General features: G+C 48.0%; 2 protein-coding genes across 2 annotated transcripts in view; one reads left to right on the forward strand and one right to left on the reverse strand.

Annotated features, from left to right (window-relative positions):
* Positions 1–24295, reverse strand: part of chlsn (cholesin) — a 437761-nt gene that overhangs the window by 130302 nt on the left and 283164 nt on the right. The gene's annotated exons all lie outside the window — the stretch shown is intronic.
* Positions 1222–16453, forward strand: gpr146 (G protein-coupled receptor 146). Its single transcript, XM_086000262.1, has 2 exons — positions 1222–1767; positions 13546–16453. The coding sequence occupies exon 2, from the start codon at positions 13587–13589 to the stop codon at positions 14571–14573; it is 987 nt and encodes a 328-aa protein (XP_085856388.1). The 5' UTR covers positions 1222–1767; positions 13546–13586; the 3' UTR covers positions 14574–16453.

The following is a 24295-nucleotide window of genomic DNA, read 5'->3' on the forward strand; positions in this document are numbered from 1 at the left end:
CCCTCCCGCGTGTACTTTCCATCAGTTGGGTAGAATGTCATTGTCGGAAGCCTGGAATTAGGTCACCTTCCCCCACAGCTCAACCAGAGATGGTGCGCGGCACAGCGTAAGCAGGAAGGAGAAAGACTTTGTTTTTAAAGAAAAAAAGTTTTAAAACTGCAATTGGCATGTCAATGCTAACGTTACGAAACCCTCGACGATGCAGTTACAGATTTAAGCAAATGGCTCTCAGGTTCTTTTAAGGGCCCTGAATACAAAAGCAAGGGGGCGATGATCAACATTCCTCCTAAGCTGCGCGGCCGCCTGGCAATCGGGGGGTCCCGCACAGGCCACTCACCAGCTGGAACGCTGGAAAGGATGGCGCATTGCAAATTTAAAGGGACCACGCACCTAAAATAAAAATTAGAGGGAACATTGGTGATGATGAATCTGTTATTGGTTAGGTCACAGTAGGTGTACTGCGTGCAGTTTTGGACATCTATTTGAATGGCTCCCCACCTCTGTAATCACCTCCAGCCCTACAACCCTCCGAGACCTCTGCGCTCCTCCAATTCTGGCCTCTTGTACATCCCTGATATTTTTATCGCTCCACTATTGGCGGCCTTGCCTTCAGCTGCCTAGGCCCTGGAATTCCCTCCCTCTCCTCCTTTAAGACGCTCCTTAAAACCTACCTCTTTGACCAAGCTTTTGGTCACCTGTCCTGATATCTCCTTATGTGGCACAGCATTAAATTTTGTTTGATAATCGCTCCTCTGAAACACCTTGGGGTGTTAAAGACGCTATATAAACGGTTTAAGGAGCGTCTCAAAAGGAGGAGAGAGAGGCGGAGAGGTTTAAGGGGGGAATTCCGGTGCTTAGGGCCGCGGCCAGCCGCCAATGGTGGAACGATGGAAATCGGGGATGCGCAGGAGGCCCAGAATTGGAAAGAAATACAAAGGGAAGGACGACTCCAGTAAACAGCTCTGAACAGTGTGGCCTCAGGGTGTTAGAACAGAACTTGACACGCACACTTCCACGGGCAGAGTGCAGTCAATCTGCTTAATAAAAAAACATGATGGCATATTAATAATTAAAAACTCTGTGCCTTCAAATTGGCTCTGTGGGTAAGTGAGTCGCGCTGTGCGTCATTGAGCCGCACGTATTTGCTCCCTGGCCTGTTCCGCTAATCCCGGTCAGGGCAGCGATGGGGTGGGGGGTGGGGGGAAAAAGGAGAAAGAAAAAGATAGAAAAGAAATGTATCTCAAATTCTGACTTGGAAAAACCTGCACTTGGAATTCACACAAGCTCACTTTTCTGAATGTGAGCCTAATTTTAAAGAACACCGAGGAATTCAGCACCAAAAGAGTTAACATCTCCTGTTAAAAAGTCGGCTGCGCTAAAAGAAAATCTTAAAAAAAAAAAAATTCTGAACCAATGGAGTCAAAGTACACTTCAATCCGGTAATCATTTCCTTCAACTGTTTTATGTTCACTTGATATTGGCCGTACACAAAGTGGGAAGGGTTTGCGTGTGTAGTCTGCCAAGCCAACCCTAAAACATTTATGACTCATTAACAGAGGAAAAAAAACCACACACACACACACACACACACACACACACATAAGTGCATCGCACCATGCTGTGCCAGCTGATAAGCAAGATGAAGAATGGGGAACCAGCACTGACAGGGAAAAAGCCTTCAATGCAGCTCGCTTCCGTTCAGTGTCGGACTCTCCGCCATCCGATATTAACCGTCTGGAAGTAAAGGTCGATGGCAACACATTTAAGGTATGGCACCCTTAGCGCAGGCAGACTAGAGGGGAAGGTGTTGTTTTTGTCGAGGGATTGAAAATGATCAAACCGCACGCACCCCGTGGACAGCTACTGAGCATTTGCCACAATCTGTTACAGTTGATTGTAGCTTAGACCTGGAGTGGCAGTGCTTGTTTGAGCCACAACTCCGCAGAGCTGGAAGGGTAGATAGCCCGCGGTCACTTCCACTGTCCTATAACGGAGCAGGTTCAATTTATTCATTTGACTTGAATAGTTATTACGAATTGTAACATTCACCGGCGACCACTGGAACAAGTGAAGTGAATTTCGGGTTTGTGAACAAGAAACTGGCTCAAACCATTGTAGCAATGTACGGATGTACCAAAAAGTATTGACTTAGAAATTAAATCAGAGTGACAGCAGGCAGGAAATTGAAATTAAGTCTTTGTTGTATGTGGCGCCTGATCAGCACGGAACAATTGTTCCTTGTAATGTTTGCGATCAGAAATGTAGCAAACACAAAAGAAGCTATCTTGGCTTTGTTTAACACATTATCAACTCATCCAAAAATATGTGCCGCCTCCAGGCATTAAACAGTATTCTACAGTTCCGTGAGTTCATGTGCAGAAGGGATATTTTCTGTTCACCATCGCGACATTACTTTCAGATCTTCCACATCCTCTTCGCTATCCCCGCAACCCAACCGAATACTTTCCTTTTAACTGTTGGATTTATCTTTTGTGCCATTTTAAATATGTAACGTACTGTTTTGTGTAAGTCACGAGAAAAAGTTCTGCTTTAAATACATTCCTGTACCAAGTGGTTAACAGCAGTGCTGAGGTGAGAATACTCATTAAACTCTATGAAATTTTAAAAACCGTTACCCAAGGAGCAAAATGTGATCAGGTCCAGGTTAACTCATCCATGTACCATATTGCTGTATCACCCGATACACAGACTGATTAAAGGCTCCACCAGTGAAGGGAGAGTCAGTGTACCCAGAGCCTAAGGAGAAAGACTTGTCGGAATGCACTTGCGTTCAAAGTTCCCTCGTGGGAAATACTCGCTTGGGTTAGGGGCTGGAGGGCTGCTTGTTCCTGTGAGTCACCATCTTCACAAGTCAAGAGGAGAGACTGGGACTTACAGGGAGGACAATCTGTATGCAGCAAAATTTCCCATCCTAAACCTCACCGCCTCGCCACCTCTCTCTCCTTCTTTACGTCGCTTCTTAAAGCCTACCTCTTTGACCAAGCTTTTGGTCACCCGTCCCAATATCTCCTTGTGTGTCTCGGGGTCACGTTTTGTCTGATAACGCTCCTGTGAAGCGCCTTGGGACGTTTTACTGCATTAAGGACGCTATATAAATGCAAGTTGTTGTTGTCGATGATAACCTAGAGTTTTTACAGTCAACAAGACTGTTTTATAAAAAAAACAATAAATACGTAAGCAGCAATCGCCTTGATTGCTCCCACAAGACAGGCAGATACGTCAATCGAAGGTTTATTAAAGGTCCATCGACATTGTGTCTACGTGTAATGGCAGTGGGATGCAACTGTATTTTATTTCGTGATTGAGATTTACATCAGTGGGGTCTGTGGTCTGAGGCTTGCGTTAACTGAAGTGGGTGTTATTGCAAAGGCAAAAATGATTCCTACTTCAAGAATTTCGCAAGAAATGGTGAAATAGAAATGGCAACTTTAAAAAGACTGAATATATTTTAAAATAACAACAGAGAATGCTGGAAAAACTCAGCAGGTCAGGCAACATCCGTGGAGAGAAATTTGAGTTGACGTTTCGGGTTGAAACCCTTCTTCAAAACTGGAAAGAAAAGAAAAAGATCGAAGGCAAAGCTGCGATCGAACAAAAGAAGTAAAAGAGACAATAAAAGGTATGCGAAGCCAGATGAGATGGTAATGGGCCCGTGGAGACAAAAGGCAGCTGAGATTAGGTGTGAAGTGTACTGGCAGGATAAGGACAGCTGCCAGGTATATTTTAATTGATCTTGTTCAATAATTACCAATAGTACAACTAAAAGCTCTCAGTTCAGCCTTCGAAGCGACCTGCGCCCTTTTATAATTCACGTAGTGCTGCTTTACGATCCCAAACAGGCAATTGCCAGAAAAGAGTGTCCCCTGACCAATTAATCAGATTTTGATTATCTCGAATACCTAAACCCATTGGATAAAAACCTTGTCTGAACAATCTTTTGTTTACGCTTCTACATAATTTACATCTCTCTCTTTTGTTAGTTAAAAAGGTTTCTCTCGCCTCTTTCCCCCTTTCTCCATTGGCTTTCCAATTTTCCTAAAGCAGGTGGAGGCCTGGTCTTGGACCTCCTTCAGTGCTGCTCTGAAACTGGAAGGAGTATGACAACAACCCGGGGCAACTCCTTCTCTTCCCATCTGGAGGCACTGGCTTCACTTAGCACCTCACTGTCTGAAAGGGTGGTAGAGGCAGGAACCCTCACAACATTCAAGAAGCATTTAGATGAGCACTTGAAATGCCATAGCATACAAGGCTACGGACCAAGTGCTGGAAAATGGGATTAGAGTAGATAGGGCTTGATGGCCGGCGCGGACATGATGGGCCGAAGGGCCTCTTTCTGTGCTGTATAAATCTATGACTCACAGAATCACAGAAACCCCACAGTGCAGATAGAGGCCATTTCGGCCCATCGAGCCTGCACCGACACATATCCCACCCGATCCCCGTAACCCCACGTATTTAATCCCCCTAACACTAAGGGTCAATTTATCATAGCCAATCAACCTAACCCGCACATCTTTGGACTGTGGGAGGAAAAATTCCGTATCGCCCCGTTTGGGGCGCCATTATCGGCCGTGCGCAAAGCTTAGCGCCTGGCGCTAATTATCGCCTCCGACGGTAAACTTGGCTTTTATCGCCCCTGGAGGTGATTGGAGCGCTAAATCAGGCGCTACACACCTGTCTTAAGGCGCAAAGGCCGAGCAGCGAGGCGCTACCTCAGAGCGCTGGCGAAGCAAGGAAGGGCAAATCAAAATGAACCTGCAAAGTGCTGCTCAGTACTCAAAACTCCTTCACACAGCGTTGAATCTCTCCAGAAGTGTCTCTCTCTCTCTCTCTCTCTCTCTCAGAATGCGTGGTGCAAAAATGTCACCAACAAAAAAAGGCAGGAAGCGGTCGCCTTTAAATAGCGCTCCCCCAGTCCCTTTCTGACTGCAAAACGCTCCACTCAACCTGTCATTGCCAGCGGCAGGCGGTAAGGGAGGGGGCGCCACTCAATATCCGGTCCGGTGCGCTACCGGGGCGTTGCACACTCGACTGACGTCACGATCTGCCGGCGCAGGAGATCGGGGCGGTAGTGTTTAGCGCCGCCGCAAAATGTCTAGTTAATTTTGTGAGCGGCGCAAACATCGCCGCGCCCCGGCGCTAGTTGCTTTGTGCCCCATTAGCGCCCTCTTAAGGTGCTAACGGGGGGCGCAAACAACTGAATTTTTCCCCCTATGACTCTATGGGGGAGAAATTCAGTATCGCCCCGCTTGGGGCGCGATTATCAGCCGGGCGCAAACTTGGCTTTTATTGCCCCTGGAGGTGATTAGAGTGCTAAATCAGGCGCTATACACCTGTCTTAAGGCGCAAAGGCCGAGGAGCGAGGCGCTACCTCACAGCGCTGGCAAAGCTCATGTGATGTCGGTCAGCAATGGAAAACAGACACACTGGCGCCGGCCAGTTCTTAAAGGGGAGGGTCGATCTTGCTCTCCATCCACACCCTGCTCATTGCAGCCTTGAATCTAGGCCTGGAGAGACCTGTACATCAAATCTGCTGGAAACAACAATGGAGAGGCCCAGGAAAGAGCTCAGAGTGCAGCCCCCACAGTCTCTTCTAAATCGATGCAAGGAAGATCAAATAAAAAAGAACCTGCAAAGTGCTGCTCAGTACCCAAAACTCCTCAACACAGCTTTGAATATCTCCTGCAGTCTCTCTCTCTCACTCAGAATGTGTGGTGAAAAAATTTCACCGACAAAAAAAGGCAGGAAGCGGTCGCCTTTAAATAGCGCTCCCCCAGTCCCTTCCCGACTGCAAAACGCTCCCCTCAACCTGTCGTTGCTAGTGGCAGGCGGTAAGGCAAGGGGTGTCACACGCTCGACTGACGTCACGATTTGCCAGCGCAGGAGATCGTGGCGGTAGTGTTTAGCGCTGCCGCAAAATGTCTAGTCAATTTCATGAGCGGCGCAAACATCGGCGCGCACAGGCGCTAGTTGCTTTGCGCCACATTAGCGCCCTCTTAAGGCGCTAACGGGAGGCGCAAACCAACCGAATTTTTCTCCCTATGACTCATTGCAGCTAGGTATCTCGCGATGTCAACAACCGACAAAGGCAACCTGTGCTCTACCACGCCAAGGCAACCTGTGCTCTACCACACCAAGGCAACCTGTGCTCTACCACACCAAGGCAACCTGTGCTCTACCACACCAAGGCAACCTGTGCTCTACCACACCAAGGCAACCTGTGCTCTACCACACCAAGGCAACCTGTGCTCTACCACACCAAGAAAACCTGTGCTCTACCACACCAAGGCAACCAGTGCTCTACCACACCAAGGCAACCAGTGCTCTACCACACCAAGGCAACCTGTGCTCTACCACACCAAGGCAACCTGTGCTCTACCACACCAAGGCAACCAGTGCTCTGCCACACCAAGGCAACCTGTGCTCTACCACACCAAGGCAACCTGTGCTCTACCACACCAAGGCAACCTGTGCTCTACCACACCAAGAAAACCTGTGCTCTACCACACCAAGAAAACCTGTGCTCTACCACACCAAGACAACTTGTGCTCTACCACACCAAGGCAACCTGTGCTCTACCGCACCAAGGCAACCTGTGCCCATCCCTAATTGCCCTCGAGAAGGTGCTGGTGGGCCTGCAGTCTGTGGTTCTGCTGTGGACCTTTGACATTATTAACCGCAAAATCACTGGGCTCCCTTTTCCAAGCACAGCTTTCTGCAGCATGCCAACTGGGCAGTAGGTTTCCCTTTCCTAAAGGACATTAATGAACCAGCTGGATTTTTATGACAATTCGGCAGCTTTCTTCCAGTGCTAGCCCACTAATTTACTTTGTTTCCTAACTTGTCATGGTGCGTTTTGAACCTGCATCCTCGGGTTTGCTAGTCCAGGACCATAACCACTACATTACCGTACTCCCACAGTCTCACAGTATGGGCACAGAGATGAATGGATAGAATGGAATGGTCACCAGGCAGCAACCTAATCAATGTGCATTTATACAACGCCCTATGGCATCAAAACATCTCGAAGCATTTCGACACAGTGAACGTCTTCTAAAATGCAAATGTGGCACCATTGTCCGCCAGCACAGCGATGAGATAAATGCTTCTAGAGGTGTTGATTGTGAGAGCAATGGTGGGCAGGATGGCCAGAGAATTTCCTAGTCTTCTTCAAATCACTCCACGGGATTTTTAACATCCACCAGAACCGGCAGGCAGCTAGAACGATTTGGACCCTCTCCCAAGGCTGTTTGCACAGGCAAGCCCTCGCGTTCCATGAACTGAAACGTGACCATACGCAAATAGTGTCTGTGAGGTAAGTGTGCCCAGGGTGAACAATAAATCCTTTTACCATTTGTAAATGTACTGGAAATGGCGCGTGCTGCCCGTGTAACTCCTCGGCTTGCCAAAATTAACACACTGTCAAAACAGGGCGAGCCAAGGCTGAAAGGTACTCATTCGTTTTTTTTTATTGAGACACGGAAGCAAAGTAAATCAATCAGCAGAATGAGTCTTGTAACCCATTCTCTAACTATCACTGGACCATTCATTCCCGATGAAAAGCATTGCGTTAGCGATGAACTCCAAAGAGTCACTTTTAGCCTCCAGCCTGTGAAGTGGTACAATGAGAAGGGAATTAAGGCACACAGCTAGTTTTATCACAAAAAGAAAATACTGCGGATGCTGGAAATCTGAAATAAAAACAGAAAATGCTGGAGAAACTCAGCAAGTCAGGCAGCATCTGTGAAGAGAGAAACAGAGTTAACGTTTCAGGTCGATGACCCTTCGTCAGAACTAGTTTTATTAGTCTATCCTTCCCTTTTCAAAGTCAAGCCAATACATAGAAACATAGAAGATAGGAGCAGGAGTAGGCCATTCGGCCCTTCGAGCCTGCTCCGCCATTCAATGAGATCATGGCTGATCATCCAAATTCAGTACCCTGTCCCTGCCTTCTCCCCATATCCCTTGATCCCTTTAGCCTTAAGAAATATATCCAACTCTTTCTTGAATATATTTAATGAACTGGCCTCCACCGCCCTCTGTGGCAGAGAATTCCACAGGTTCACCACTCTCTGGGTGAAGAAATTCCTCCTCATTTCAGTCCTAAATGGCTTACCCCTTATCCTTAGACTATGACCCCTGGTTCTGGACTCCCCGGCCATCAGAAACATCCTTCCTGCATCTAGTCTGTCCAGGCCTGACAGAATTTTATAGGTTTCGATGAGATCCCCTCTCAATCTTCTAAACTCCAGTGAGTATAAGCCCAATCGACACAATCTCTCCTCATATGTCATTCCTGCCATCCCAGGTATCAGCCTGGTGAATCTTCGCTGCACTCCTTCCATGGCAAGAACATCCTTCCTCAGGTAAGGCGACCAAAACTGCACACAATACTCAAGGTGCGGTCTCACCAAGGCCCTGTACAACTGTAGCAAGACATCCTTGTTCCTGTACTCGAACCCTCTCGCTACGAAGGCCAACATACCATTTGCCTTCTTAACCGCCTGCTGCACCTGCATGCTTACCTTCAGCGACTGGTGCACAAGAACACCCAGGTCTCTTTGCACTTCCCCTTCTCCCAATCTATTGCCATTCAAATAATAATCTGCCTTCCTGTTTTTGCCACCAAAGTGGATAACCTCACATTTATCCACATTATAGTGCATTTGCCATGCTTCTGCCCAATCACCCAACCTGTCCAAATTGTACTGGAGTTTCACGACATCCTCCTCACAGCTTACCCTCCCACCCAGCTTTGTGTCGTCTACAAATTTGGAGATATTACATCCAATTCCCTCGTCCAGATCATTAATATATATTGTGCACAGCTGGGGTCCTAGGACCGATCCTTGCGGTACCCCACTAGTCACTGCCTGCCACTCGGAAAACGACCCGTTTATTCCAACTCTTTGCGTTCTGTCCGCCAACCAGTTCTCTATCCAAGTCAATACCTTGCCCCCAATCCCATGTGCCTTAATTTTGCACGCTAATCTCTTATGTGAGACCTTATCGAAAGCCTTCTGAAAGTCCAAATACACCACATCCACTGGTTCTCCCTTATCTATTTTACCAGTTACATCCTCAAAAAAATTCCAGTAGATTAGTCAAGCATGATTTACCTTTGTATCGTTACGATCAACAAAACTTGGCTTGTCTAAACAATTCACACACCTTCAGGACAAAGCACAACTGCCAAAGTCTTGATGGGACAATTGAAAAGGCCATTAGACTGTAAATATAGGTGATCAATATTAGTTACTTCTATCTGGTTGGAGTTGGTATCTATTAACCCCGTTGGACAATATGACTAGTTCTGTCCTAAACAACATACAGTGCATGTCTGTTCAAGCCATCAAACTATTTTTGATTTGATGCTGGATAATGTGGCAATTGTCAATGGGGAGGAGTTCATTCCCTTTAGAGGATCGCTCCCAGGAATACATTCTCAGCAAGCAGTCACCACAGCTCATTTAATGTTGCTAGAAATTCCATAAAACATCTCATTTGGAGATTATAAACCGAAACAGTACAGGTTTCTGATCCATCACGGTCTAACCCAAACAATAGCACCTCCATGGATGCAGCAATACCTCCATACCGCTCTGAAGTGTAGGTCAAACACCCTATAGGGTTCGAACCTCCAGATCCAAAAGCAATACTGCTATTAATTGAGCGAAACTGACATACAAAACCTCAAACGCTAAATCAGGCAATTTGTAACAGTCAACCACACCCAGAGATCATAGAATCATGCAGCACAGAAGGAGGCTATTCGGCCCCTCGTGCCTGTGCCGGCTCTTTGAAAGAGTCGTCCAATTAGTCCCACTCACCCTGCTCTTTCCCCACAGCCCTGCAAATTTTTCCTTTCCCCAATATCTCCTTATGTGGCTCGGTGTCAAATTTTGTTTGATAATTGCTCCTGTGAAGTGCCTTGGGACGTTTTACGATGTTAAGTGCTACATAAATGCAAGTTGTTTCTGTTGAAGGGTTAATTTTTACACTAGCGACTGAAGGGGTTGATAAAGTCACATTGTTATTTAAGGGCATGTGATCTGCTGCAGGAGTTTAAATTGTTGACTTCACGACTCAAATGAAGTGTTCCCAATTTCTTATTTAATTCCATTTAATTCTGGCACGTTCAGATGGATTTGTGAACTGCAAGCGATTAGTGTGCTGCAAACCGTTGATAGTGAAATCTGCTTGCAGGAGCGCCTGAAATGTCTTTGTAGCAGAAGAATTCACCTAAATTCAAAGCCTCAAGGTCCTCTGTCGAGCAACCAACTTGTACATTTCTGGTCAGTTTTATCGACTTCAAAGTGTTCAGATTACTAACACGTGTTTTTAGGCAGAGGCTGTCGTGGTGGGATAAGAACCAGTGCGCCGTATCATGGAGTGCTACTGTGAGACTGCAATGAGACGAGGCCGTTAGGCCCATTTTAAATTCTACCAACCCAACCAGTCTCCTGCATTTCTCCAGAAAAGGAAAGAAAACAAAATGGAGAATCCCGGGTTATTCTCCCACACCTTCTAGTGCATTTCTGTAGCGCCTTTTACAACCTCCGGATGTCCCAAAGCGCTTTAAAGCCAATGAAGTACTTTTTGAAGTGTAGTCACTATTGTAATGTGGCTGCCAACTTGCGCACAGCAAGCTCCCACAAACAACAACGTGACAATGACCAGATAATCTGTTTTTAGTGATGTTGATTGAGGGATAAATATCGGCCAGGACACCGGGGATAAACTACCCGGCTCCTCTTCCCAATAGTGGCCGCGGGATCTTTTACGTCCACCTGAGGGGGCAGACGGGGCCTCGGTTTAACGTCTCATCCGAAAGTCGGCACCTCCGACGGAGTGTCAACCTAGATTTTGTCCTCAAATCTCTGGAGTGGGGCATGAACTCGCGACCTTCTGACTCAGAGGCGAGAGCGCTACCATGGAGCCAGGAATCGGAGAGCCTCAGTCCTCTTAATTGGGGAATGTTATGGAATATTGATGGGAGAAAGGAGGGGGAAACTTGAGGGTAGGAAGAGAAAAGCAAAAAAAAACTGCAAGTATAATTAATTAATGAAACAAGTTTCCAAATCTTTATCGGCATAGCCCAGTTGGGCCGAATGGCCTGTTTCTGTGCTGTAAATTCCATGTAATTCTACTAGTGGAACATTAAAGTAATTTTCTTCTCCCTATCAAGAAGATTACCTTGGTCATATTGCTTTCCTGTTGCTGGACAACATGAAAGTAGCAATGCTGTCCAAAGTTAGCATCAATTCCAATAGCTGTGCTGTAACAATATTATATTGATCGTAGTATAGTTATAGCTGCGTACCAATACCAGATCTGTACCAACAATACAGAGGACCCAGCACTAGTGAAATGCATAAAGAGACCCTGAGCCACTGCTTCCTTCCATCTTACGTGTGGGTTCCTCTCTTTGACTGATGGCAATAGTAACTAAATAACAACATCTTCAAGTACTACATCAACCAATACATCTTGGAGTTGGTGTTATAAATCTCATCATCATAAAGAAACTACTCGTGAAATAACACTGGACGGCCAGCTGGTGGCGCCGTCCAAGGAGTATAAATACTCGGGCGTGGGCCCAGCTTTCCAGGGACATTTTGTAAGACAAGGAACTAGTGAAGTACAACTAGACCTCCATGTTCTGAAACAAGTTGATTAAAGCCTTGCTTTATACTCAAACCAAGGGCGTAGTGAGTTTTATTACGTCAGTTGGTATCCTATTCCCCCGTCTAATTAGGAATCAAATTATAGACCGGGCTATGTCGTAATGTATTGCCCTGTAAGGGTCGGCTCGATGCTGTATGCAGGAGTAAACTGTTTTGCCAGTTTTTATCCTGACGTATTAAAGTAAAAATACTCTGGTCCAGAAATTGCTGCAATGGCGGGTTTGGCAGCGAACGACGTTAACGGGACTTCTACGCTCACCGTTGATGTCGCGCTGTATTTCCGCTGCAAACTGCTGGAACGTCGATACGATAACGGAGCAGCGATGTCAATGTCACATCAGGGACCTAGTCAACGTCATGCCCAATGGCTCATCTCCCCGACCAATGACAGAAAAGGATAGAGAGAGAAGCAGAGTGAATGAGAGAGAAGGAAATGGAGTGAACTAAAGCCAAACTAACTATAGAGACGGTAAAGAGAGAGAGAGAAAAAAAAGACAGAATGAAAAAATAAGAAAAAACGTTAAAAACAAGCAAAAGAATTGTAAGCCAGTTGTGTTTGGAAATTGTTTTATTGGTCCTTGAGAAGTTAATGAGTGAATGGCAGGGTAGGTGTGGGAAATGTACAAACATTCTTGACCCATGAAATATGGAACCAGCCACCATGTCCATCATGATCAGGAAGAGTGCAACACCCTGTGGGTACACCATTGCCCTGCTTTCATAGGAACATAGGCATTGCTGGATCACCAAAAAATGAGTTAGTGTATGAAATCACAAATATGACAGCACAATATGAACCCGCACGATTACCGGAATTTGCACGTTGACCGGAAAGCATGCAGTTTACAAGTCATGTCATATTTTCACATGATGGAGGGATAAAGTTTGTATTTATCACACAGGAATTGCTAGATGAGAAAAGACCAAGGTCCATCTCGTTCGCCTTCTACCATCCCAGTAGTTGCCTGTAAAATGCTAATGGAGCTCTTGACTAATCACAGGAATCAATCCCTGTCGAAAAAGACTTTAATTTATACCGCGCCTTTCACGACCACCAGACGCCCCAGAGCGCTTTACAGCCCATGAAGTACTTTTTGAAGTGTAGTCACTGTCTACAACAGACCCAGTCACGAGCTGAGGACCCCCCCCCCCCCCAGAATTGGTAGGGGTGGAGGTGGGAGTATGGAATGTCTATGCACACCTTCTAATCAAGAATCCTAGCACAGATCGTGCCGGGAAGAGATGATTCATTTTCTCCCTTCTGTTCATTGTCAAATAATGGAGGTGGAATATTAACTGCTTATTTCTGAACTTCTGAAAAAAAAGTTAAAAGTAACCACATGTCCAGTGGAACAGTTCAAACATTTCTATATTTTGTAATGTAAAGGGTCATTTGGTTTATAATATTTCTGTACAAATACAAATGATTGTAGCGCAGTGGAATATAGATACATTCCTCATGATACACACTGCCATGTTAGGCAATCCTTAGTGTTTCAGTGGGTTTTTGACATATTCTAGTGTTCTTTGTTGTATACAACTAAAACTACAGGATACCCCTCTGCTGTACACCACACCTCCACCTAGTACCTGTTCAAATGGCCTCAGAGAGATCAGTAACTCGCTGCGGGGTAAATCAGCAGAACAAACGCACATCCGTATCTCTCTGAGGTTCATACCATACCACCAATCCACCACCATATATGTCTCTGCCCACTTTGGAATCAATGCATCTAGTTAAAAGCTTAAGAATCTTATTGTTTTACAAAGCTCCCCCCCTCACCCCCCAAAATCAGCTTCATTTCTAACTGCAATTTTATTTTTTTTGTCTCCCCAGCCAAGCTAGCGACCTGCTGAAACATCCCGAGTGAAGTCAGTATGTGGAGTTGCGTGGGTTCCAATGGGACGGTGAATGGTGTGGACCAGCAGTTCTGCCACGACCTTGAACTGGTCCTTTCCGTCCTCTCCATCGTTTACCTCATCATCTGCTTCCCTTTCAGTATCTGCTACAACTCCCTGCTGGTCCTCGTAAACCTCTACAACAAGCCGTCAATGACCATGCCCGACGTTTACTTTGTCAACATAGCGATTGCAGGCCTCATCCTCAGCCTCGTGGCACTGATACAGCTACTGGGCCCGGACAATCCACAGTGGGCCATTTGGAACTTTAACAGGGAAATCTACATCACCTTGCTTATACTGTTTAACATCTCGGCTCTGGTCACCATGTACTCTACCACCTTGCTGAGTTTGGACTACTACATTGAGCAAGCTTTGCCGAGAACTTACATGTCCAGTGTCTACAACACCAAGCACGTCTGCGGGTTCATCTGGGGAGGGGCTGTGCTTACCAGCTTTTCATCTCTTCTACTGTACGTGTGCAGCCACGTTCCCAAGATAATCGAGTGCTCAAAAATACAGAATAAAGAGGTGGCGGATACCATCATGGTATTTATCGGCTTCTTTGTACCAGCTATAGCAGTGCTCTATGCCTTAATACTGATTCTCCGAATCCGGAACCAGCCCACCTCTCTTGATCAAGATTCTGCGAGGCTAGATCCTTCTACACACAAACTGCTGGTGGCTACAGTCTGCACTCAGTTTATACTGTGGACCCCTTATTACATGACACTGTTAGTGCACATTACCTTTAGCCCAAAAGCGTCAGACTTGATAACACGGTATCAAATTTACTATTTTGTTAAGGGCTTGTCGAAGCTGCTGGCTTATTCGTGCAGCTTTGTTATACCGCTGCTTTACACCTACATGCACAAGAACTTCACCAACAAACTGAGGCAGCTGGTCAGAAACCTGGACTGTCGGACTGAAGGATGTTCTCACCCACACTCAGAGGTGCAGGAATAAGTCTTTGTGAGCTAAGGTTCACGGATCAAGGCGAAACAATAAACGTACGGTGCTGGTATATTAGCACCGCGAGCAACAGCCCCGCCGTACATGCCACCTGACATTAGCCGTCGCATAGGGTGTACAATTCCATTGTATTCCATTCCGATTATCAAAATCCACGACAAGGCCTTGGACAACGTGGACCACTTTCCATACCTCGGGAGCCTACTGTCAACAAGGGCAGACGTCAACGACAAAGTCCAACACCGCCTTCAGTGTGCCAGTGCAGCCTTCAGTTGCCCGAGGGTGTTTGAAGACCAGGACCTCAAACCCGGCACTAAGCTCATGGTCTACAGAGCAGTAGTGATACCCGCCCTGCTGTATGCCTCAGAGACATGGACCATGTACAGCAGGCACCTCAAAGCACTGGAGAGGTACCACCAACGCTGCTTCTGCAAGATCCTGCAAATCCTTTTGCAGGATAGGCGCACCAACGTCAGTGTTCTGGCTCAGGCCAAGATCCCCAGCATCGAAGCTTTGACCACGCTCGATCAGCTCCGATGGACGGGTCACATTGTCCGCATGCCCGATACGAGACTCCCAAAACAAGCGCTCTACTCGGAGCTCCGGCACGGCAAGAGAGCCCCAGCTGGGCAGAGGAAACGCTTCAAGGACACCCTCAAAGCCTCCTTGAAAAAGTGTAACATCCCCACTGACACCTGGGAATCCCTGGCCCAAGACCGCACAAAGTGGAGGAGAAGCATCCAGGAAGGCGCCGAACACCTCGAGTCTCTTCGCCGGGAGCAAGCGGAAGCCAAGCGCAGGCAGCGGAAGGAGCGCACGTTAACCCAAGCACCCCACCCACCCATCCCTTCAACCACCGTCTGCCCCACCTGTGACAGAGACTGTAGGTCCCACATTGGACTCATCAGTCACCTGAGAACTCATTTTTAGTGTGGAAGCAAGTCATCCTCGGTTCCCGAGGGACTGCCTAAGAAGAAGAAGAATGGGAGTCTCGTAGGCTCAAGAGATCCAATACCATTCCATGGTAGAATATCACACTGGCCTTTATTAACCAAGTTCCGAGGCTCACTACTCAGTCGAGCAATGGAATATATTTTTAGGAGTCCGTAACATTGCTTGGCACCAGAAGCTGTGTCAACAGTTAACTGGAATGTGCAAGCTAGCAGAAACGATGAAGCCAAGCCTTCAAAAGGTTTGTATGCATCAGACCCAACTAAAGCCTTTTGCTTAGCTGAGTAACAAACAAAAAAAAATGACTGGCCGGTCAGGACTTGGTTCCAGGTCCACTGTTCATATGCCCCGAAGCTACAGCAACAACTGATGATAGTCACAAGGGGCCAAGAATGTTTCCATTTGTGATAAGCTGTTCAGATACGGTAACCAATGAACTCTACCCACCCGTCTGAATGTTACTCAGCTAAAGCCGACCTATTGAATGATCGTTTTTTTATGTTCGGAAGGACACATTGCAGAAAGTCTCATCGAGGCACAAAAAAAAAAATCACCCAATGCAAGCTCCGTGAAGACTTGTTCCCAAGACCTGTGGATTAGTCTCAGTAAACTGCTGGGAAACCTTCCACTGTTGTGATGTATGCAGGATAGGTCGTTAACTGGCAGCGAGGTGCAATGACTATCTCCACTACTCAGACACCTCATAGCCGACAATATCCCAGTGGGCTGCGGTCAGCTTCACAAGTGGACAGATCTGCCGTCGCTCGCTGCTGCCATTCCATCGGTTAAATGTGCGGTGCCATCGTTGGTTTTTGTAGATATAAAAGTATCTCCACAGTTCCTAGATCAAACACAGCACGTATACAATAGTCCAATGCTATTTATTGTCATTGCTTTGTAAATAAACAAAGATATATCCCAAAGGTTAAAGTTTGAGAGCATTGCTCCGTTACGATGTAGGAACATAGGAACAGGAGTAGTTCATTGAGACCCTCGAGCCTGTTCCACCATTCCATGAGATCATGGCTGATCTGCGATCTAACTCCATTTACCCACCTTCGGCCCATATCCCTTAATACCTTTGGTTAACAAAAATCTATCAATCTCAGATTTAAAATTAACAACTGATCTAGCATCAACTGCCAATTGCGGAGGAGAGTTCCAAACTTCTACCACCCTTTGTTTGTAGAAGTGTTTCCTAATTTCACTCCTGAAAGTTCTGGCTCTAATTTTTGTGCGGTTTATACTATTACAGTCTGAGGTAATACAGCCACGCCACTTTTTTTTAATATATATATTTAAAAAAAATTTAGTTTACAGCATACAATTATATTTTTTATTAAAAATGAGAGGTGGAGAGTTACTGCATTATCCTCTTCTCTCCAGGCCTGGGATTGAATCCAGCCAACAGGATCCCAAGTAAAATATGAGTTTGAAACAGTCTTAACCTAGTTCTCAGTCGCTATGAACAAAACCCTGTCCATTATTCAGAACTCACTCGCAGTCTCGCACACAAGGATGGCAGGTAGGGGGATTAGAAATTTCACACTGGTCCAAATTCATGGGGCCTACCTAGGCTACACCTGACCAGAGTGTTTCATTCTGTAGCCCAGACATCTTTTGCCCTCACGCCCACAAGAATTTCACCATTTTTATTAACATTAGTGTCAGATCCATGTTACACACGTACAAAAACAATGAAAATGTCGCTTCAGCAGAACACGGCTCACCCACAAGAGCGAATTACAAATGCTTTTGCAAGCTTCAGTTAGCATTGATTAACACTGCAATTGTAGTGTTGTCAATAGGTGTCTCAATGTATTGGTACCAATACGCTATGGGGGGAGGGGAATTGTACTAAAGCCAATATGGTTTAATGGTGTGTGATACACTTCTTGTGGGATATTCTTCATTAGCTCAAATTGCTCCTGCCAACAGAGGCAGACACATAACCACCAGTACTACACCCCCGTGCCAATTAGCTCTCTCCAATACAACCCCTGTTGGGAAGGGCACCATCTGTATATTATGGTGCTAGCTTCGCTTCACTGTTCAAGTGGGCACGGTTTAAACATTTCATACTCGCTGTTACACATCACCAAAATCCTAGCGCCAACACTGTCAACCACAATTACTAAATTAAGTACCCAGACAGCTTTGAGGTTTAATCAATAGTTCATGTGCTGTCTGGGTACTAGCTCTTGCGGTCCTGTAGCCTTGACCCATGATATTTGAGGTAAACGCCATTCTCACACTGTGAATTAGATCTCAGAGGGTCGTCACAGGTGGGGGGGCTTTCTCAGTAAGCATAGGTAAGAATCTGTACTGTGTTATAACCACTAATCAAAGATTTCTATTTTCATTTACCAAATGGTGGGTATATGTTTTTTTTTGTTGATGAGGCACACAGTATTATTTCAAAAGATACACGCACTTGCTACTCGGAATCTGATAAGAGAATATCCCGCTTAACAGCAAGTTTCGATTGTAGAGGGACGTCCCCAGAAAATTTCAATGGAATTGAATTCACAGCGAGTGAGCGGATTCCCCCGTGATGAGACTTTTGCAACAACATGGAACGTAGGGCTGTAGGAGTGAGCGCTGGAACTGCTAATTAACTGCATGTTGTTCCAGCTTCCAGGAAACTGCCGGTCTGGGATTCATCGGGATCTCTACATAACAACCCATTGTTTAGGAGCAAATTTATCCCACTGTTATCCGTTCCAGGATCAGTTAGTAACAGCAGAAAGGTCGAATCCTGGTCGGCTAATATAAGTACGTTGGTTTTGTTGGTCATTTGTCGCATATGCTGTGCACAAATTAGCTGCCGTGTTTGCCTGCATAACAACACTAATTACACTTCAAGAGGTAGTAATTCATTGCACATAAGGCACCTTGAGACATCCGGAGATTGTGATAAAGCACGACATAAATGCCCGTTCTTGCTTCTTCTCCTGGTAGACTCAACATCTGTCGAAATTAAGGTCAGATTCCCAGAACACAGTGGACACAAAGTCATCCGGACTTTACAGCCTTCCGGACTCAATATCGAGTTCAACAATTTCAGATCATAACCTCCCCTATTACATTTTTATATATATTTCTATATATTTTTTATCCACACCTTTGTTTTGTGCCCTCCCCCCTTTTTCTCTCTCCCACATGGCAGCTGTCTCCCATTCTGCCAGCGCATTTCACACCTCATCTAGAGCCGTCTTTTGTCTCTCCACTAGTCCTATCACCATCTCCTCTCGTTTTGAATACCTCTTAATGTCTCTTCACTTCTCTTTTGTTCTTTCATCCCCATTTCCCAGCCCCCAAACTAGCCTTTTAATCTGTTTCATTTCCTGTGTTTTTTTTCTCAGTCCTGACGAAGGGTTTCGACCTGAAACGTTGACTGTGTTTCTCGCTCCACAGATGCTGCCCTGGTCTGCTGAGTTTTTCCAGCGTTCTCTGTTGTTATTTCGGATTTCCAGCATCCGCAGTATTTTGCTATCGGATACAAAGTCATGTTGTTTTCTGGCGGCCAGACTGCAGGCTTCATTTTCTCCCCTTCTCTCGCAGGCCCGAGCTCGCACTAAGCTACAATTCCTCACCCAAGTGGCCACCCTTCGAGACAGCAAGTGCTGGCAGTTAATTGGACAAGGCAGGCCAGGCGGCTCGCACCTTCGCCTTGCGTCCGTGTGTTTGCACTCGGGTGTCAGCCGTGGCTCAGTGGGCAGCGCTCTCTCGCCTCTGTGTCAGTGGGTCATGGGTTCAAGCCCCACTCCAGAGATTTGAGCACAACAATCTAGGATGGCGCTCCCAGTGCGGCACTCCCTCAGCACTGCACTGGGAGTGTCAGCCTAGATTTTTGTGCTCAAGTCATGTGCAGTGCTGAGGGAGTGCTGCACTGTCGGAGGTGCCATCTTTTGGATGAGATGTCTGCTTTCTCAGGTGGACGTAAAAGATCCCACGGCACTATTTTGAAGAAGAGCAGGGGAGTTATCCCCCAGTGTCCTGGGCCAATATTTATCCCTCAATCAACATCACCAAAAAACAGATTAACTGGTCATTATCACATTGCTGTTTGTGGGAGCTTGCTGTGTGCAATTTGGTTGCTGCGTTTCCTACATTACAACAGTGACTACACTTCAAAAAGTACTTTATTGGCTGTAAAGCACTTTGGGACGTCCAGTGGTCGTGGAAGGCGCTACATAAATGCAAGTCTTTTATTCTTTCTTTTCACTTGATCAGTTGCTATCCTGCAACTCTTGCGGTCAGGAGTCCTAGCTGATTTTTTTCTCTCCTTCCAGCCCAGGTGCGTTTATTATATTGTCCCCCCCCCCCCCCCACATCCCTGTGCTGCACCAGCAGAGATCAACTAGTCCACCACAGACCAAGGATCAAACCAAGGGATCTTCCTGGGCTGTAGGGACAGTCACTGGGATATTGGGGGAGGGGAAACTCTCATCGCAAGTTGCTTCTCAAGACACAGTCTGTTCTTGTGAAAGTTCAGGGGTCATGGAAATTGGAGGTCCAGGGTGTTATGGTAACCTATAATAACTCCCACAAAAGAGTAATATATTTCACAGTGATACCAGGGATCCCTAATCAAAATCAAGACCAGCGCAAACAGTTTTGCCCCACATTCATGGTTTGCACTCTACCACGAAGGGTTAAAGGAACTGTATATTGTTCTCACTGTTCTCACTGTCACATCACTACACGAGGTCGCCTCTTGTCGCACTGTTATACCTGGGCTGACCACCTCCGACTCCGCCCATTACCTGCCCAGGTATAAAGGTAGCTGACTGGCTAGTATTCCTCCCTGTTGGATCGGATCACCCACGAGGGTGGGCTCTGTTATTTAGCCAATAAAAACCTTCAGTTACGTTCTTAACTCGTCGCCTTTTATTGGACTAATTGATAGGCATATCAATTTTATTGGCTAAATTTTAAAGATGTCTGATAATGAACAGCAACAGCAAGGAGCTCACCCAGCAGCACAGCAACAGCAGCCTCCAGACAACGGGCCACACCAGCCGGCTTGGCTGCAAGCCTTGAAACCACCATACCTGGATCTAAACCCACAGGCACCAAACTCAGCCAACGACTTCAAACACTGGCTGGACTGCTTCGAATCGTACCTGGAGGAAGCCGTCGTCCCTCAGAGATCCAAAGTAAGAGTCCTGAAAGCCCAAGCGAGCCCGAGAGTATATACACTCATCCAGGACATGACTACGTACGACGACGCCATCAACCTACTGAAACAGCAGTACCGGAGCCCGGTAAACTACATGTACACTAGGCATCTCTTAAGATCTCGCCAGCAACAGCCAGGAGAATCGATAGCTGAATTTTCACGAGCGCTGAGACAACTCGGCAGGAACTGTGACTTTAAAGCGGTGACGGCTACTGCGAACATGGAAGACAATGTCCGCGACGCCTTGGTGAGAGGCCTACGTTCCGACTACACACGGCAAAGACTGCTTGAAGCTAAGGACATAGACCTGGACAAGGCCGAAGCCCTCGCCCTCACCCTAGAGGCCACCCAGCAAGACCAGGAAGCGTTTGCCAGGTACTATTCGCGACCCTGGGACTCGGGCCCGACCCCCACCCCACCACCCTTCACAGCGCTGCCCCCGGGACCTACCTCAGCGTCTGCATCACGGATCCGACCGGGCCCGCTAGCCCCGGTACCGGCCCCGACATCAGGCAACCCCGATCGGGCCGCTGGCTGCTTCTTTTGCGGCCAGGAGAAGCATCCGAGGTCGCGCTGCCCAGCCAAAAACTCGACCTGCAAAACCTGCCTCAAGAAAGGCCACTTCTCCAAGGCCTGCAGAAGCAAATCCTCAGAAGCCAGCAGTGCCTCATGCGAACCCTGGGGGCGGCCATCTTTGTGCGGGGCAGCCGAAGCCTGCAGAGCCTCATGGGAAAACCAGGGGCGGCCATCTTTGTGCGGGGCAGCCGAAGCCTGCAGAGCCTCATGGGAAAACCAGGGGCGGCCATCTTTGTGCGGGGCAGCCGAAGCCTGCAGAGCCTCATGGGAACAGCAGGGGCGGCCATCTTTGTGCGGGGCAAACGATTTAAACAGAGCCTCATGTGAACTACGGGGGCCGCCATCTTCGCCGCCATCTTGTCATGACAACGACGCGCTCATCTACACCCTAGCTTCCGTGACCCTGGATCAAGCCCGCCCGCACCACCTGGCCAGCTCAATGATGGACATCAAAGTCAACGGCCACGCCACGACCTGCCTGTTCGACAGCGGAAGCACGGAGAGCTTCATCCACCCAGACACGGTGAGCCACTACTCCCTCCCCGTCCTGCCAACGCGCAGCCGCATCTCGATGGCATCGAGGTCGCACGCCACAGACATCAGCGGCTACTGTGTCGTGACATTGTCGGTTAAAGGGACAGAGTATAAAAATTTTAAACTCCTCATACTCCCCCAGCTGTGCGCTGCCGTCATATTAGGGCTGGACTTCCAATCCCACCTCCAAAGTGTAACCCTAGCATACGGTGGACCCCTCCCCCCACTCACAGTCGACAACCAGCGAAAGTTAAACCGCCCACCGCGTAACACCTGCAGCCTATCCACCCTCAAGGTACCGCCACCTTCCCTGTTCGCTAACCTCACCCCCGACTGCAAACCTGTCGCTACTAAGAGCAGGCGGTACAGCGCTGGGGACAGAGCCTTCATTAGCTCTGAGGTGCAGCGACTCCTGAAAGAGGGCATTATTGAGGGGAGCAGCAGCCCCTGGCGTGCCCAGGTGGTGGTAGTCAAGACCGGCGACAAAAATCGCCTGGTTATCGACTACAGCCAGACCATAAACAGATACACCCAGCTGGACGCATACCCCCTCCCCCGCATATCGGACATGGTCAATGAGATTGCACAATACCGCGTATTCTCGACCATCGACCTCAAGTCGGCCTACCACCAACTCCCCATCAGCCCGGAGGACAGCCAGTACACCGCCTTCGAGGCGAATGGCCGCCTCTACCAATTCCTTAGGGTCCCCTTTGGTGTCACCAACGGGGTCTCGGTTTTCCAACGGGAGATGGACCGGATGGTTGACCAGAACGGACTACAGGCCACTTTCCCCTATCTCGATAACGTCACCATCTGCGGCCGCAACCGGCAGGACCATGACGTGAATCTGGAGAAATTCCTCCGTACGGCCCAACGGCTGAACCTCACCTACAATAAGGAGAAATGCGTGTTTAACACAGCGCGCCTTGCCATCCTTGGCTGTGTAGTAGAGAACGGAGTCATCGGCCCCGACCCCGAAAGAATGCGCCCCCTCATGGAGCTACCCCTCCCCCACTGTCCAAAAGCACTTAGGAGAACCCTGGGGCTTTTCGCCTACTATGCCCAATGGGTACCCAATTATGCGGACAAAGCCAGACCCCTCCTGAAAACCACATCCTTCCCCCTCACGGAAGAGGCGTGCGCGGCCTTCTCCCTCATTAAGGGAGACATAGCCAAGGCCACAATGCACGCAGTGGATGAGTCAATCCCCTTCCAAGTGGAGAGCGATGCATCCGACTTCGCCCTAGCCGCTACCCTTAACCAGGAGGGTAGGCCGGTAGCCTTCTTCTCAAGGACCCTACAGGGCCCCGAGACCTGACACTCGTCGGTCGAGAAGGAAGCCCAGGCAATTGTGGAGGCAGTACGGCGCTGGAGGCACTACTTGGCAGGCAAACGATTTACCCTCCTCACCGACCAACGCTCGGTTGCCTTCATGTTTAATAACAAGCTGAGGGGCAAGATCAAGAACGACAAAATCTTGAGGTGGAGAATCGAGCTTTCCACCTATGATTATGAGATCTTGTACCGGCCCGGTAAACTGAACGACCCCCCTGATGCTCTTTCACGCATTACATGCGCCAGCGCGCAAAGTGATAGACTTCAGACCCTCCACAATGACCTCTGCCACCCCGGAGTCACCAGACTCTACCATTTCATTAAGGCCCGCAACCTGCCATACTCCATCGAGGAGGTCAGGACCATGACCAGGAACTGCCAGATCTGTGCTGAGTGCAAACCGCACTTCTATAAGCCGGACAGAGCAAGCCTGATCAAGGCCACCCGCCCCTTCGAGCGTCTGAGCATCGACTTCAAGGGGCCCCTACCGTCATCCGACCGTAATGTGTACTTCCTCAACATCGTTGATGAGTACTCCCGTTTCCCCTTTGCCTTCCCCTGCCCAGACATGACCAGTAACACGGTCATTAAATGCCTGAACAAACTCTTCGCCTTGTTCGGGTTCCCGAACTATATACATAGTGACCGGGGCGCCTCCTTCATGAGCGAGGAACTCCGTCAGTTCCTATTGGAGAGGGGTATTGCAGCAAGCAGGACCACCAGCTACAACCCCCGAGGGAACGGCCAGGTGGAAAGAGAGAACGCGACGGTATGGAAGGCCACCCTCTTAGCCTTAAAGTCTAAGGGCCTCCCAACCTCCCGCTGGCAAGAGGTCCTCCCGATTGCGCTGCACTCCATCCGGTCACTACTTTGCACTGCCATTAACACCACCCCCCATGCCCGAATGTTTGTCTTCCCCAGGAAGTCGACTACGGGAACCACCCTACCAACCTGGCTGACCTCTCCGGGACCCGTCTTGCTGCGAAAGCACGTGAGGGCCCATAAAACGGACCCCCTGGTCGAGAAGGTGAACCTCCTGCACGCCAACCCCCAGTACGCCTATGTGGCTTACCCAGACGGACGGGAGGACACTGTCTCCTTACGAGACCTCGCACCCTCACCCCCCCCTCCC

Source organism: Somniosus microcephalus, chromosome 11, assembly GCF_052327205.1.
Source record: "Somniosus microcephalus isolate GS21.2 chromosome 11, FLI_Smic_1.0, whole genome shotgun sequence".
NCBI lineage: Eukaryota > Metazoa > Chordata > Chondrichthyes > Squaliformes > Somniosidae > Somniosus > Somniosus microcephalus.